Source organism: Leptonotus elevatus, chromosome 2 (genome assembly GCF_054856555.1).
Source record: "Leptonotus elevatus isolate MCC_2025b chromosome 2, RoL_Lele_1.0, whole genome shotgun sequence".
Taxonomy (NCBI): domain Eukaryota; kingdom Metazoa; phylum Chordata; class Actinopteri; order Syngnathiformes; family Syngnathidae; genus Leptonotus; species Leptonotus elevatus.
Window position 1 is genome coordinate 37,364,590 of NC_141240.1, and position 13,437 is coordinate 37,378,026.

Below are 13,437 nucleotides of genomic sequence, written 5' to 3' on the forward strand. Positions count from 1 at the left end.
AAACTGTCTCCTAGCAGAGTTCAACGAAATAAAACTGTGTTCTCAAACTATGATTTCATTGATGCAAATTCAGACCTGGTGTGGGAGTGCAGTGGACACTGGACTGAAGTTTTGACTCCTCTATTTCAAGCTGGAATTCCTCCAGGTCAGGGTCATCTGCAATCATGGGAATCAACATTTAGAATTCCATAGCCTGATTTCCAAATCATACGTACAAATTTACATAACCAGATTGATCATACGATACACTGTAAATATTTACCGTATACAGAGTGAAAAATGGCACTGCTGTTTCGTGAAATGTTTATTATTAAATTTTTGAAATTATTTTCAGATGGCTTAATATGCACTTACATTGTGTGTCCGCTTGATGTGGGTAAATGGCAACAGTTCTCTTGTGAAGGTCATCATCAGTGTTGCTTTGATCAGTGTCCCACTGGTTGACTGACTTGTAGCTATCACAAGAACCATACACACAGCACTGGTAGGCATATGGCATCTCAATAACCCTGTAACAGACAGCAAAGCTAAATGATTCAGAATCAGGAGAAATAATGCTAGAGTTAAAAAGACAAGTTTACAAAAAATGGGATGAAGTCTCATGACTGCTACATAGCCATAAGCAAGGTCTGCCTCACACAGAGCGACATGGCCTAACATGGCTGACCCGGAAAATTGCGTAAAAAAAAAAATCATTGATTCACACCCGCATATCACGTGATTAACTCTTTCACATATACCAACGTGCTGCAATGAAAAAACTGACCCCTGGTGTGTGTGCGTGCGTGCGTGCGTGCGTGAAAGTTCATGCATTTTGGGGACCGACACTTAATGCTTAGCCACAGAAACACATGAAATTGTACATGTAGGCAAGTATTTTAGTTATTTGTGGTTTGACACCCACAGATTCACTTTTTTTTTTTCAATATAAAAAATATATAATTTTAATTTTATTTTTTGCAGGTGGAGTCAATCCCTGTTTTTCATTGAAAAAGCTTATTGGTAGTATATCCCCGATTATTATTTTTCTCTTTCTCTCTCTCTTCAAAGCATTTGAATGGGTGTCAGTTCTGTCCCCCATGAAAAGCCCCGGGGTCCACTGCATATATACCTGTACTTGCCGCGGCTTGTCGCTTCATACCCAGAAATCTAATTAAGCATTTTTGATTGCTCAATACATCTGCGAAATTGTTATGCAATTCACCTGTGATTCAAATTTCTTAAAACCTATAAACCCATTAAGTAGTTGCAGAACCCCGCATATAGTGTGACAGCTCGTTTGCTCGATGTGTGTGGGCCTGACATATAACATATATATATACATACACACATAATTCGTGTACATATTACAAAGCTAGCTACAGAGATGAAGTATAGGTATAGTTTTTTCTCTCTTATTTTTCAAAATCTGATAAGAGTTCTTTCTTATAAATGTTTGCATCAAAATCATTGCTGTCAATGTGAAGTGCCTTTAAAATGATCATTTACTAGGAATTGTGGTTTGGATAATCTAAAATTGCCGCTGGCTTTACCTTTGGTCATCCGTCCATCTTCTATACTGCTTAATGCTTATCCAATGTGTTTTTATTTCTTTGAAATTCACTTATTGGTTTTAACTTGCAAAACCTTCCCATGCCTTTCGGCATTTCAAGAAAAATTAACTTGCTGCGAATGAATGTTTCTTAATTCTCTAGGGTCAGGATTAGCCTAGTGGTTACACAACGACTGCACTGCATGTGTGTAAATATGTGTATTACCTCATACGAGGAAAGTGATCAGGGTTGAAGGCATCATATAATTCAATGTTTCCCCTGAGCTTGAGATGGGTGAGACCCGCCAGTCCTGTAGATGGCACTGAGCTAAGCCTGTTTTCAGTCAGGTCCCTGCGATGAGTAAAAAAAACAAGAAACATATGGTTGGATGTCTGATCAATCCAGGTCAAGTTCTTAAGTGCACAAAGATGTACAGTGTGTTCCCTATGGGCTCTGAAGTGTTTATAAACCGCGTGTTGGAATTCCATGATAGCAAAGATCTTACACAAGGATCACGCATAACAGGAGGACACATAATTAACATTGACATGTATCCTCATGTGTTACTTACAATTTGACCAAAGATTTCAAAGAGGCAAAGGCATCTTCATGGATCCACTCTATCTTGTTCCAGCTCAAATCTCTGACAAAAAGTAAACAAAATAAAACAGGAATTATATTTTGAATACAGTGCGTCTCTGGCCAATAGATGTCAGTAAAGCTGCACATGAGTGCGTAGTTTAAAATCCCCATTGCCATTGAAACCCTTTTAAGCCTTAAATTCCCTTATTGGACTACAGTATTTATCTAGTTGTCTGCCTGTCAAACATAATCGATTTGTTTAGTTGTGTAAAATAATGTATTTTATTTGAAAGGCTTGTAGAGATTAAACTGTTAAACAGTTTAATGGAGTTCTTCCCTGCATTATGCAGTTCCAAATTAAACATAGCATGTGTGATATATCAAACCTCCATAAAATCAATCAATAAATAAATAAGGTTTTTCTTATACTTACAATGTTTTTAGAGAGGCGAGCTGCTCGAAGGTACTGGACTCTAGCCTTGTGATTTGGTTATGCTGAAGCCCACTGTTGAGAGAAATGCAAGCCATCTTAAGTGAAGTTTGATTTTGTGAATATAATTTTGTGGGTTGCAGTGGTGATCACTCACATTTCCTCTAATGCAGAGCAGTGGTAAAAGCTTGGCAGATGCTGGATTTGGTTGTATGACAGCTCCCTAACACCACACAAAAACACTGATTTTAGGGTATAATGCTCATCATTTGACTTTTCTCTTTGTTTGTGTTTACATTATTTATACTTACAACACTCTGAGGCGAGGCAGCTGTTCGCAAAGATCTAGAGGGAGAGTCGAGAGACCCGCCTGAGTCAGTGTCCTAGAGTGAGAAAGACAATCCTCTCAAACAAGTGGCAGCACTTTCTAATGAGCCTAATGTAGTCAGACAGGAAATTTTGCTCAACCAGCCATTGATTTTTTGAGTCTTTTCCCCTTGAAACCTGCATGTTCATGCCAATATCACTATCTATGCGTGTTTCATTCTTGCCTGGTGCCAACTTTGTGTCATGGTAAATGGTACTTTATTTATATAGTGTGTTTCCACCTTTACAAGGCCCTCAAAGCGCTTTACATTCGACTACTCATTCACCTACTGATGACGTAGCATCAGGAGCCACTGGGGGCTCAGTATTTTGCTCAAGGCTACTTCGACATGGTTACAATGGCATGGGATTGAACCCACAACCTTTGTTTTGGGAGACGACCATTCCACGTCATGTTGACTAGGGGTGCTCCGATCAGGGTTTTATGCTGCCAATAATGATCTCATCTATGAGTAAGATTTGCAGATTACTGCCAGCACAGATCATATGGATTAGCTGTACATTTTTCAATTTTATTTTAGAGCTACATCGAACGATTTCTTAATAATCTGTTAATCTGTTATTTTTTCCCACTTACCCGATGAATCAGACAAACAAATTCTATACTTCCATACTTTTGTTCAAAAACAGAAAATTATTTGAAATTGACAGAGAAGGAAATGCACAAATAAATTATGATTCAGATGCTTGTTTTAGTCAGTAACATAAGAAAAAAGGCAAAAATGTAGTAAATAAAAGCAGATGGTTGTAAATGTGTTGTTTGCTTCCATGGAGGAATGCAAAATGAAACAATATTTAGTGTTGAGAGGTAAGTAATCTTTCTAATAAAAAGGAGCAAACTTAGAGGATGAGACACCTTCTTTAAGAAGACCTTCCATGTGAGAGTACACTGTTTGGTGGAGTCCTGGCAGAGGTACGTTTCTGAACTATTTGCATCCAGGTAGCAGGGCTCCAAGTGAGACAGCAGGTGGCAGAACTCGGTGTCTTTCACCACTAAGAAAGGCTAATCAATTTGTCCGATGAGTTCAAATATCGTAAAGGTTTTTTGCTTAGCCTTCTGACTGTCACGCTCATGCATGCACTTGTATCCCAATGTACGCTGTGTTGCTGTTTGACTTATGGCACTCTGGCTGCCTCTTTTTAATTCTCTATAATGAGCATTGAAAGCCCATGTTCTGCCAAGTATTTGTTCTTTAATAGCCTTATTAATTTGCAGGAAACATCCACACGGCAGACATTTGTTTGGGTTTGCCGCTACCATGCGCTTTTGCAGTGTGGGGGAAGGAGAGGTTGGTCCACGTACAGGGTGATCTATTTTTGTGATCAACAATGAAAAGCATTGACCAACATACCCGTATACCAATCATGTACTTTTCTATGGAAATCAGCCAATCATGATTGGTGGCCAATTGATCAGAGCACCTCTACGATTGACAAATCTGGGGGTTAACTCTCTCTTGCATTTCATTCTTTGGTTCTTCGGCCCTTGCAACACCATTTGAGCCAGTGGTGGGGGCAATGGCTTGCTTACGTGTGGCTTAACAGTAGCCCACAAGCAAATTTAGCATCCCTCAAACATCTAGTTGCTATTTTCACATTTATGTCTGTAGGACTTGAACTCATGTCCTCAGATTCCAAAGTCCAAATCCTTTCAGACTGAGCTACTGCCGCCCCAATTGGCCAGAGTCACAATTTAACCATAAAATAGTAAGGTCTCTTCTGCTGTTTTAGTGCGTATACAGTAGTACAACCAGCTAACTATCTGACCAACCATTGGATGGAACCGTACCTTCCTCTTCAGAATAAAAAATGATCTCATTGTTTTATCCTATGTCATCCTCTTAACCAGGAAGTGCTGTTATTAATGATTCAACCTGGATGTATGTGCCATTTTAATTGAGATGTGATACGGCTGTGTTATTGTGAGTGCAGTAACTGTTAAAGGGAGAAACTCACAAAACTTCCAGGCTGGTTGTTCCTTTCAGGTCAGGAAAGCTTTGAATTAGGGTGGCTCCATTCAGTGAACTGCAGGAGAGAAAAAAAGCGTAGTGACCGAAAAGTGCTCACTTTCACTCATGCACACATATGTTTGTCCACCAGACTGTATCTAACAGCTCATTTCAACCATAAAATTTTCATCCAACATCAATATGGGCTGTTTTGACTGTCTTACTCGACATCATAAATCACACCATTTAACATGTTCTTACAACAACTCTCTCTTACCACAACAGGACACAGCACAGCAATATGCTAACACAACATCATTCAGTGGGCCATTACACATGTCCGCTCTTGCTGCTTGGGACGCGCAATGATTTAAATAGTGTTTGGGTGAACTCACTGGAATTATTTTCTACTGACCGCATACTTACAGTGTGTGCAACTTTGGTAAGAACTGGAAAGCGGATTTTCCCACAAACTGGATGGGGTTCTCGTAAAAATGGCTGCAAAAACACATAGTTAAAATGGGTTTGACATATTGTTCAAGCTGTTGACTAAAATGTTTTTTTAGTTTTCAATGTAGCAAAAGCCTTAAGATCTCACATGGTTTGAAGCTGGGGGTTTCCCACCAAGGCCTTCTCGGGAATTGCTTTAATATTGTTGTTATGGAAGCCCCTGCAAATTAACGTCAGTATGCAATATATAGTTAGGCAGTCTATTAATAAGGGTCTGATTTGTCTTGGGGGTTTGACAGTGTGTTTGTGTGTGAGAGGCAAGTCATGTTGCACCTGCTGTTGCACAGCTGAAAAACGTTTTTGGATACAAGAAATTTGAACATGAACACGTATGCTGTGTGTATCTGTGACACATATGTGTGCTGTGGAACATCTGCTGAATTTGAGTAAAGACATACTATGTGTGCGCAGGAAGGCGGGTGAGTGGGGGGTGCAGCCAGCACCTGCTTAGGGCGAGAGAGATTGTATCCGAATGCCACATTAAATTAACTTAACGGGATTAGTGGGGATAACTCAGCCACGATAGTCATGTTGGGCAGGTGTTATTTAGTGAATGCGTGGGGGTGTGTGTGCGCGTGGGGGTGTGCGTGTGTGTGTGTGTACGCACAGTTCTTGAAGCTTACTCAGTGTCCTGATGGCCACAGGGAACTCCTGGAGTTCATTGTAATTTAAATCCCTATGAAAGACAGATAAACATCAAGTTGCCATGGTTAAATAAAACATTGAAGGCTAATGGCTTACTAGAGGTTTAAACTTAACTGCATATATAATGACGCATGTACAGTATAATATTCTAGTCTGTTTCTGTTAATACGTGTGTGCTATACAGTACATGTCATTTGCTCTCTGTGAGGCTAAAGGGTTTGAAGTTTGTATTTGCCACTCAACCTTTGCAGCACTTACTTTATTATGTGGGTCTGACTCTCATTAGTTTCCCAGGAAACACTGTACCATAACAACTGTTGCTATCACTGACATTTCTCACATGCAGGTGGCAGGAAGACTGGGTTGGGGAACAGGGGGTAGGGGGTTAATGTATGGCTTGCTTGACGACGTGCGAAAGTGTACACTGTTAACCTGCATTTTTCCATTTTTCCAACATTTGTATTCTGAACATATTTTTATCCTTTCACTATATATTTAAAAAAAAAATACCCACCCTGATGATATCACTAACCTCAAAATCGTGCCTTAAAATACAAATTAAATTACATTTGCTTTTATTCTTTTAGAAAAATGTCTTTGTTATATATGTACTTGTCTGTCTCTGTCACCCTGTTTCACCTGTCTTTCCTTACAGTCGCAACACTTTACACCAGCTCCAATCATTCTCTTCTCACTCTTTTGCTTCTCGTTTATCTCCATTCCTTTAACATCCATCCATCCAACTATTATCTGAATTGATTATCCTCAGCGACTTCTTAAATTGCATGGTATGGGCTTTTTGAGTTCATGGACCTTTATGCATGAATGCATGTGCCCAAATACATGCTCATAAAAAGGAGTACATCATTTGTTACTTCAGCAGGTTGTTATGCAGCATAGTCTACCAGGAATACTGTTCTAATTAGGCTCCTGCGTTCCCAATTGTATTCTAGAGAATGTTGTGAATGCTCTGCATTCCTTAATGATGATGACCTCCAAAAAAGAGACTCCACTAATCTGTAAGGTAACAAAGTGGCAACCGTCATTAGCAATCTTTATTCCGTCTGTCAATTTAATTTAATTATATTTATTTCTGTTAATTGACATGCTTAGTACTAGGATTTTAAAAGGACATTCAAGCCTGCTTTAAGTACCTCATAATAGAAAACTATTGTAAGACCCACCATGCAAGTACCGTAAATGGATTTGACAATGCATTTCAGAGAGTTAATTTGTCCTTGAATTATTTTCAAGCAATGTGTTTGCTGTAAACACTATTATAAAGATTTGATTCTTATACTTGCTAATATATCATTATCTTGGGAATGTTTGGGGAAACAGTGCAAGCATTTCATCTTGGTCTCTGAATTAGAAGAGTACTTTTCTATTCCACTTTTACCCTTTATTATACCTGCAAATAAGAGTAGTCAGAAGAGTCAAAATATATTGAAAATACATCATTACTGCACCTAATTGTTTTGGTTCAAACATTTTCTTGTCTTTGTATATATGACTAAATGTGTGAGATACTCACAGAGTCTCCAGACTATGTAAACCTTCAAAACATCTCATTCCCATGGTCTGGATCCGGTTGTTATGGAGATGCCTAGGTAAAGGCCACAACTGTTGTTTAGAGAATGTGACATTCTGGTCTCTTAGACAAACTACATATATCACCACCTCAAACGCGACCGATTCACTCTTTACTTACAGTACAACAAGTGCTGAAAGGTTGGCAAATGCGTAATCTGGAATACGCGTGATCTGGTTGAGGGCCAGGGTCATGGCCTGAAGGGAGGGTAGAGCATCCAGGGCCATGACTGGGATTTCTGTCAGGGAGTTGTCATCTAGCCACAGGTGTCTTAGAGCGCGAACCCTTCTAAAGGTGCCAGCAGGAACTTCAGACAGGAGGTTAGCATCCAGGCGCCTGTGGGGTTACAAAATGGATTTTGTGGTAGTGTGTTGCTTTGATGAAGCCCTGGGATTTACAGGAATATAATTATGAGAATTATTATTATTATTATTATTAATTCCCTCATCTGGAGCACTAATGTTTGTTTCTGCGCAATTTTTTTTTTATAGCTTCACCAGTACAGGCATGTACAGTAATTGAATAATATGATGGTTAATAATCCCTCAGTGTTGGAGGAAGTTAGCAAGTAGGGAGTGTCAAGAGCCTTAGAATATTCCTTCTGACTTTCTTTCACATCCTGGCAAATCATTACTGAGACACAAACACTGCATCCTTTCAAATTATTCGTTTATTAAACTGAACACACACATTCACTTTCATCTCTTCAAGCCGACTAAACCTAACAAACCTTTGTCCTCCTCTTGGTGTCCTCAAGCCATTGGCATGAGTGTGATATAAACCGCAAGGAAACGTACTAAGGCATACACACTGTCCAGGCTGATGGATGGTCCCTTCAGGATAGCAATGAGAATCCAAGGTTACATCCTCTATCTGTTCTTCTTTTGGCCCTTCACACTTAATTATTTATCTAACCCCCCGGCTCTTGTTCTTTTTTTAAAAACTGTTTATGCCTAAACATTGAAGAATTTGGAACCACTGTTAACCAGTCAGCTCACAGATTAATACTTGGTTATTTTCTAAACGTCTTGTTTAGTCTCTCACTGTGTTCCTAGAGTCTTGTGCTGCAGCTCCTTCTGTGCTTCGTCACCCGTTCAAGGCTTCACCAAACAAACGGGAACTTCAAAGTAAAATCTGAACTTAAACTCTGAACTATGGGCTTTGCTCCCCAGGGGCATTTTCAATCAAAAGCGGCAACTGTAGCCTATATGCTGGCAGATGTTCCCAAATGTATCACGACATATTCATCGACCACTTCTGAAAAGTTTTTTCAATATCTATTTTTTGTGCTTAACATCATCCCTCGCCGTCATGTGTGGACAGTGTTTGCCCTTGACCCAACTCATGAGATGAAAGCTGTGGTAGACCCTTCAACTTTCTGGACTGCTCTCCAGGGCAAAATAATTGTTACTCAGAGTGGACCTGCCAGGTCTCCAAAAGGTCTAGTCAGAACCAGGAATGTTTCACAGAAACCAATAAAGCAGCAGCTATTTCCTGTCTATTACATCAAAGTCTGAAGTATGATTATGGGAAAGTGAACGAGAACATTCTCTTACACGATCCAGGAGTTGTTCGGGCTTATCTGTCTGAATTCTCCAGACCAAATGTATTCACTGGTGCCTACTGATGAGCATAATCTAGTAATTATGTTCCTTTACCTCTTTACTCACTGACTTTGATATACGATGACTTGATTTTCTCAATGTTATTAGTTCTATGGAGACAAGATAAGACTTGTTTGAGATGAGGCATCCTGTGCTGTGATGCCATTATTTTTTTTTTTTTTTTTACTTAATCACGTGCTTCATGTCACTGAGAGGCGCCGGGAAGCTTTGCTTTCCAAAGCCTTTTCACCGTAATCTTTCTATGCTGGGCTTATCATTACTATAATGACAAAGTACTGGGTCTCTACGCAGGGGCTCATTGTGTATGTGTGTTTTCTCGACTTGAAACCATCTCTTATAGTAATTGTTCAAAGACCACACACACACTTGACCTTGTTTCACATTAATATCGCACATTTTATTTTGACACGGATAAACAAAAGGTCCAGCCTTTAGGCACGTTTACAGATATGGGGATAAGCAAAGTGTATTTGAGCACACCTACAGTATAACAGCATGTAAGCAGGTGGACAGTGAGTTGTAATGCACATATAACTCTCTTTTGCTACAACTTTACTAATCTGCAATGGGGGGAAAAATGGCTAAATGCGTTTGAACACATGAATTATTAATGTGGAAATCGGGCAGGTGGCATTTGGCTGTGTGTATGATATTAAGATTGACGCACAAGGTTAAGGAAATGACAGATGAGGTCCACACGCACACATGCTGACGCATGTACGTCGACCCCACGGATGAGACAATTAAGCCACCAAACACTCATTAAGCAAGTGGATAGCAGTGTGGGTGGTGCGAGAAGAGTGGAAGAGGAAGAGTGGGGAATTAATGGAAAATTAGGTTGTTTCACAGCTCATTGGAGATGTTCTCCCTGACCTGCAGTGTCTGCTGTTTCCCTCATGGCTTCCAGATGCTACCAAGAAGTGTGTTGCCGGTTACATCGACTGAGACTCAGACAACTCTGTTCTGAGTGCAGAGGGACATTGGCCGATGTTTGACGACGGTATGAATTGTGTCACCGGAACTATGGGCTGGGATATGCGGGGGAAGGGATTGTGGCATTTTTCATCCCCTGATGAATGAGATGTGAATAAGTCTGTGCGTCTGTATATGTGTGTGTATGTTGGACTCACAATGAAAGAAGGTTTGGTAGGTCCCATGGAGCATCATCAGGAAGTCTTTCAAGGTGGTTGTTTTGGAGCATTCTGAAAGGAACAAAAATAATACCTAACTAAAGATGAACAAGTGGTGAGGGCACACGAGACAACTAATAATTCTTTACTGATTGGAATCTTGACCTAAATAGGAAAAGGTAAATGAAGGTAGAGGAAAGGAGAAGCTCCATGGGTGGGCTGTTGATGTCATTCTCAGAATAAAAGAGCAATGAGGAAATTGGGGGGGGGGGGGGCAAGCAATTAAACACTCTGTTTCCCTTCCTGCTCTCTGTTTCTCCATTTCGTATAGGTTACGTAGGCTCTTTTAAGTCTTCAGACGTGAAAGACCAGGTTGCTTGTCTAATTACTTTCCCAGAAAAGCAACATGGTACTGAAGTTGCATGGGTGTGATACAGTTATTGAATTGATTGGTTCCTAGACAAACCTAAGGTTTTTTACCTAAAATAATAAAAAAAATATGTTTGACATTCTTATGATACTAAAGGAAAAATTACGACGACGACCAAAGAATAGGAACGGTAATGCAATGTAAAGTAGGACAGCAGAATAAATATCCTTAGCTCTGCTGCCTAGTACAAACTGTAATACTGTATTCCTCTTATGGTCTGAGTACACAATTTACTATTGATTTGATTTGGACAACATAATAGTGTTGATAAATTGCTATATAATGTAAGTGCACTCCATTTACCATTATGATGAAATGTTATTTTCCATTTCTTGAACTAGGATGTGTTTTTCACCCAAAGTACAATTGGTAAACCATTCCAGTTGGGTCGGGACTCACTGGTTAAACGGTAATCAAATAGTGAATGGGGATTTTGGCTGTGGAACCCAGCTATACTGGGTACTTTTTTTCCCCTCTGGACATTGATTGCACCTGGACTGTTGACCAGTAAAGAGTCCATGAATAAGAATTTTCACAGGCACAGCTGTATATATTTTTTTATGACTTGCTGTGCATGTTTTTGTAATTTACTACTTGTAGTGTACTTAACAGCATACATAAAAATAGTTTGATGGTGACTTCTCTCTCACTTTTTGTAATCACGGTGTGTGGCATGACCAGGACTTTAACTGTATGTGGGTGACATTTATAAGAATGGAAGAAATTAATTTCAATCATGGCGGGGAAGTTAACGATGCACAGACCTGCATACAGTAGGCGTATTATTCAAGAGAACACCACCACCCAAAATACTTGATTCACCACCAACTGACTAGCATGGCAAGAAGGCTGAAGCCATTAGTTTGCAAATGAGGAAGAAATTACTCGTAAAACTTTTAAGGTTGCGAATACCCTGAAGGGCATGGTGCAAGATATACCTCAGTTGATTCCCAGAGATTCGCTTTGTCTAACACCCACTAAAAATGTGGCCACATTTTATTATCTTTTGCCCTCCAAATTTCGGCTACAAGTTTTTATAGCTGCTGTGCATGTTTTTCTAATTTGTTACTTGTAGTATTTGTGGCATGCATAAAAATAGTTGGACGATGGCTTCTCTTTGTCACTTGTTGTAATCACTGTGGGTGGCGTGCTGCTTTCCAGTACACCTGCGTAGGTGTGTGATTCCCCCCCCCCCCCAAAAAATGTTGGTAGGGCATTTAATGATGCACTGACCTTTATAAAGTAGTCAAGAGAACAACTCTACCCTTGAACAAGAAAGCAGTATGGCAAGACAACTGAAGCCATAAAACTAATGTGGAAATGAGGAAGAAATTACTCACAAAACTTTAAGGTTGCGAAGACCCTGGAGAGCATGGCCTGAAATATACCTCAGTTGATTCCCAGAGATTCGCCTAGAGGCCAAAATAGAGATCAGAAAGTGCGACAAAATGAGGTACAGGCATATACAGTACATAAAAGTTTACGAGTCTCATAAGAAAAAGTTGCCTATTCTTTCATTCTCTACTTTTCAAGCGAGGTCATGACTTCATCTCAATGCTTTGGGGTGAGTGTTGGGGCACTATGCAAATAATATTCGATTCCCTTCAGTGTGGCTGCTATTGTCCCCAAGCACATGCTGAAACCTTAAGAAATCAATGGAAGCTCTGATGAGTGAGTATTGTCTGATTTGAATATGAAACTAAATATTTGCTTGTCTTCCTGTGCATATATTTACATAAGTGTGTGCGTGTAATAAAGTATCTTTTGTTGTGCACTTTTGTGTAGTGTGACAGCATGTGCTATTTTCCATGTCCTTGATTTAAATTGGGCTCATTTTAAGGAGCCTTGAGGATAGCAAGGGAAAAAAACCACACACATTCATGCAAGCAATCCAATCAGCTTGTTTATCAAACACAGCACCTAATGGTCATTTGTGAGTGTGTATAAGATGTCCAAATAAATAGCATCGAGTCCAGCAGTGTAACTCTCAAGGTCAGAAGCTGCAAGCACAGTTTAAACACAGATTTGTGCTTCACAGCTTGAGACCACCCACTTTTGTTAAACACACAACCACACGTTACATGTTACACACCGACATCCTCTTCCTCACACTCTTGCTCTTCAATCAGACAGCCTTATGTCTTGGTGCAAATCACATACTGATTGAATACTGGAGGTCCTTCCAAACCACCATCACCACTATCACCCAGATGGTAACAGACGAGGGCTGTGAGCAAACTCTCTCTGACATCTGATACTCCTGTCAAATATGTGTCAGGCAGACTAACTGCGCTGGCGGACCACTCAGCCCCACAAGGACCTGCCAATTCTCGCACTCTTTAAGTGTGTGTTTATCAACACAAATAGAGACACAAGCTCACATGTAGATTATAGAGTACAAAATGGATTGTTTCCATGCTATTTTGGTGCCATTTAGTCATGCCGAGAGAAGTGCAGTAAAAGCCTCAAAGGGACATTGAATGCACAATGTGATTTTGCATAAAAAATATAAAATTGGTTGCAGCCTTTTTAGTAAATGATTTATTCCTGATTGAGTCTAAAGCCCTTTTGCTCTTTTATGTATTGCTATTGCTCAAGATGGCCACAAGGGACCATTTCAATAGGC

The 13,437-nt window shown here is 39.8% G+C and overlaps 1 protein-coding gene across 1 annotated transcript in view; it reads right to left on the reverse strand.

Annotated features, from left to right (window-relative positions):
• lgr6 (leucine-rich repeat containing G protein-coupled receptor 6) overlaps positions 1–13,437 on the reverse strand; it is a 33,129-nt gene that overhangs the window by 3,429 nt on the left and 16,263 nt on the right. Inside the window, exons 3-17 of the mRNA XM_086069357.1 lie at positions 12,152–12,223; positions 10,382–10,453; positions 7,747–7,962; positions 7,570–7,641; positions 5,998–6,066; positions 5,479–5,550; positions 5,307–5,378; positions 4,888–4,956; positions 2,856–2,927; positions 2,702–2,767; positions 2,548–2,619; positions 2,104–2,175; positions 1,758–1,883; positions 355–509; positions 76–156 (exon numbers count right to left, since the gene is read on the reverse strand). Of these exons, the coding sequence (XP_085925483.1) occupies positions 76–156; positions 355–509; positions 1,758–1,883; positions 2,104–2,175; positions 2,548–2,619; positions 2,702–2,767; positions 2,856–2,927; positions 4,888–4,956; positions 5,307–5,378; positions 5,479–5,550; positions 5,998–6,066; positions 7,570–7,641; positions 7,747–7,962; positions 10,382–10,453; positions 12,152–12,223 (1,358 nt within the window). The remainder of the gene's footprint in view (positions 1–75; positions 157–354; positions 510–1,757; positions 1,884–2,103; positions 2,176–2,547; positions 2,620–2,701; positions 2,768–2,855; positions 2,928–4,887; positions 4,957–5,306; positions 5,379–5,478; positions 5,551–5,997; positions 6,067–7,569; positions 7,642–7,746; positions 7,963–10,381; positions 10,454–12,151; positions 12,224–13,437) is intronic.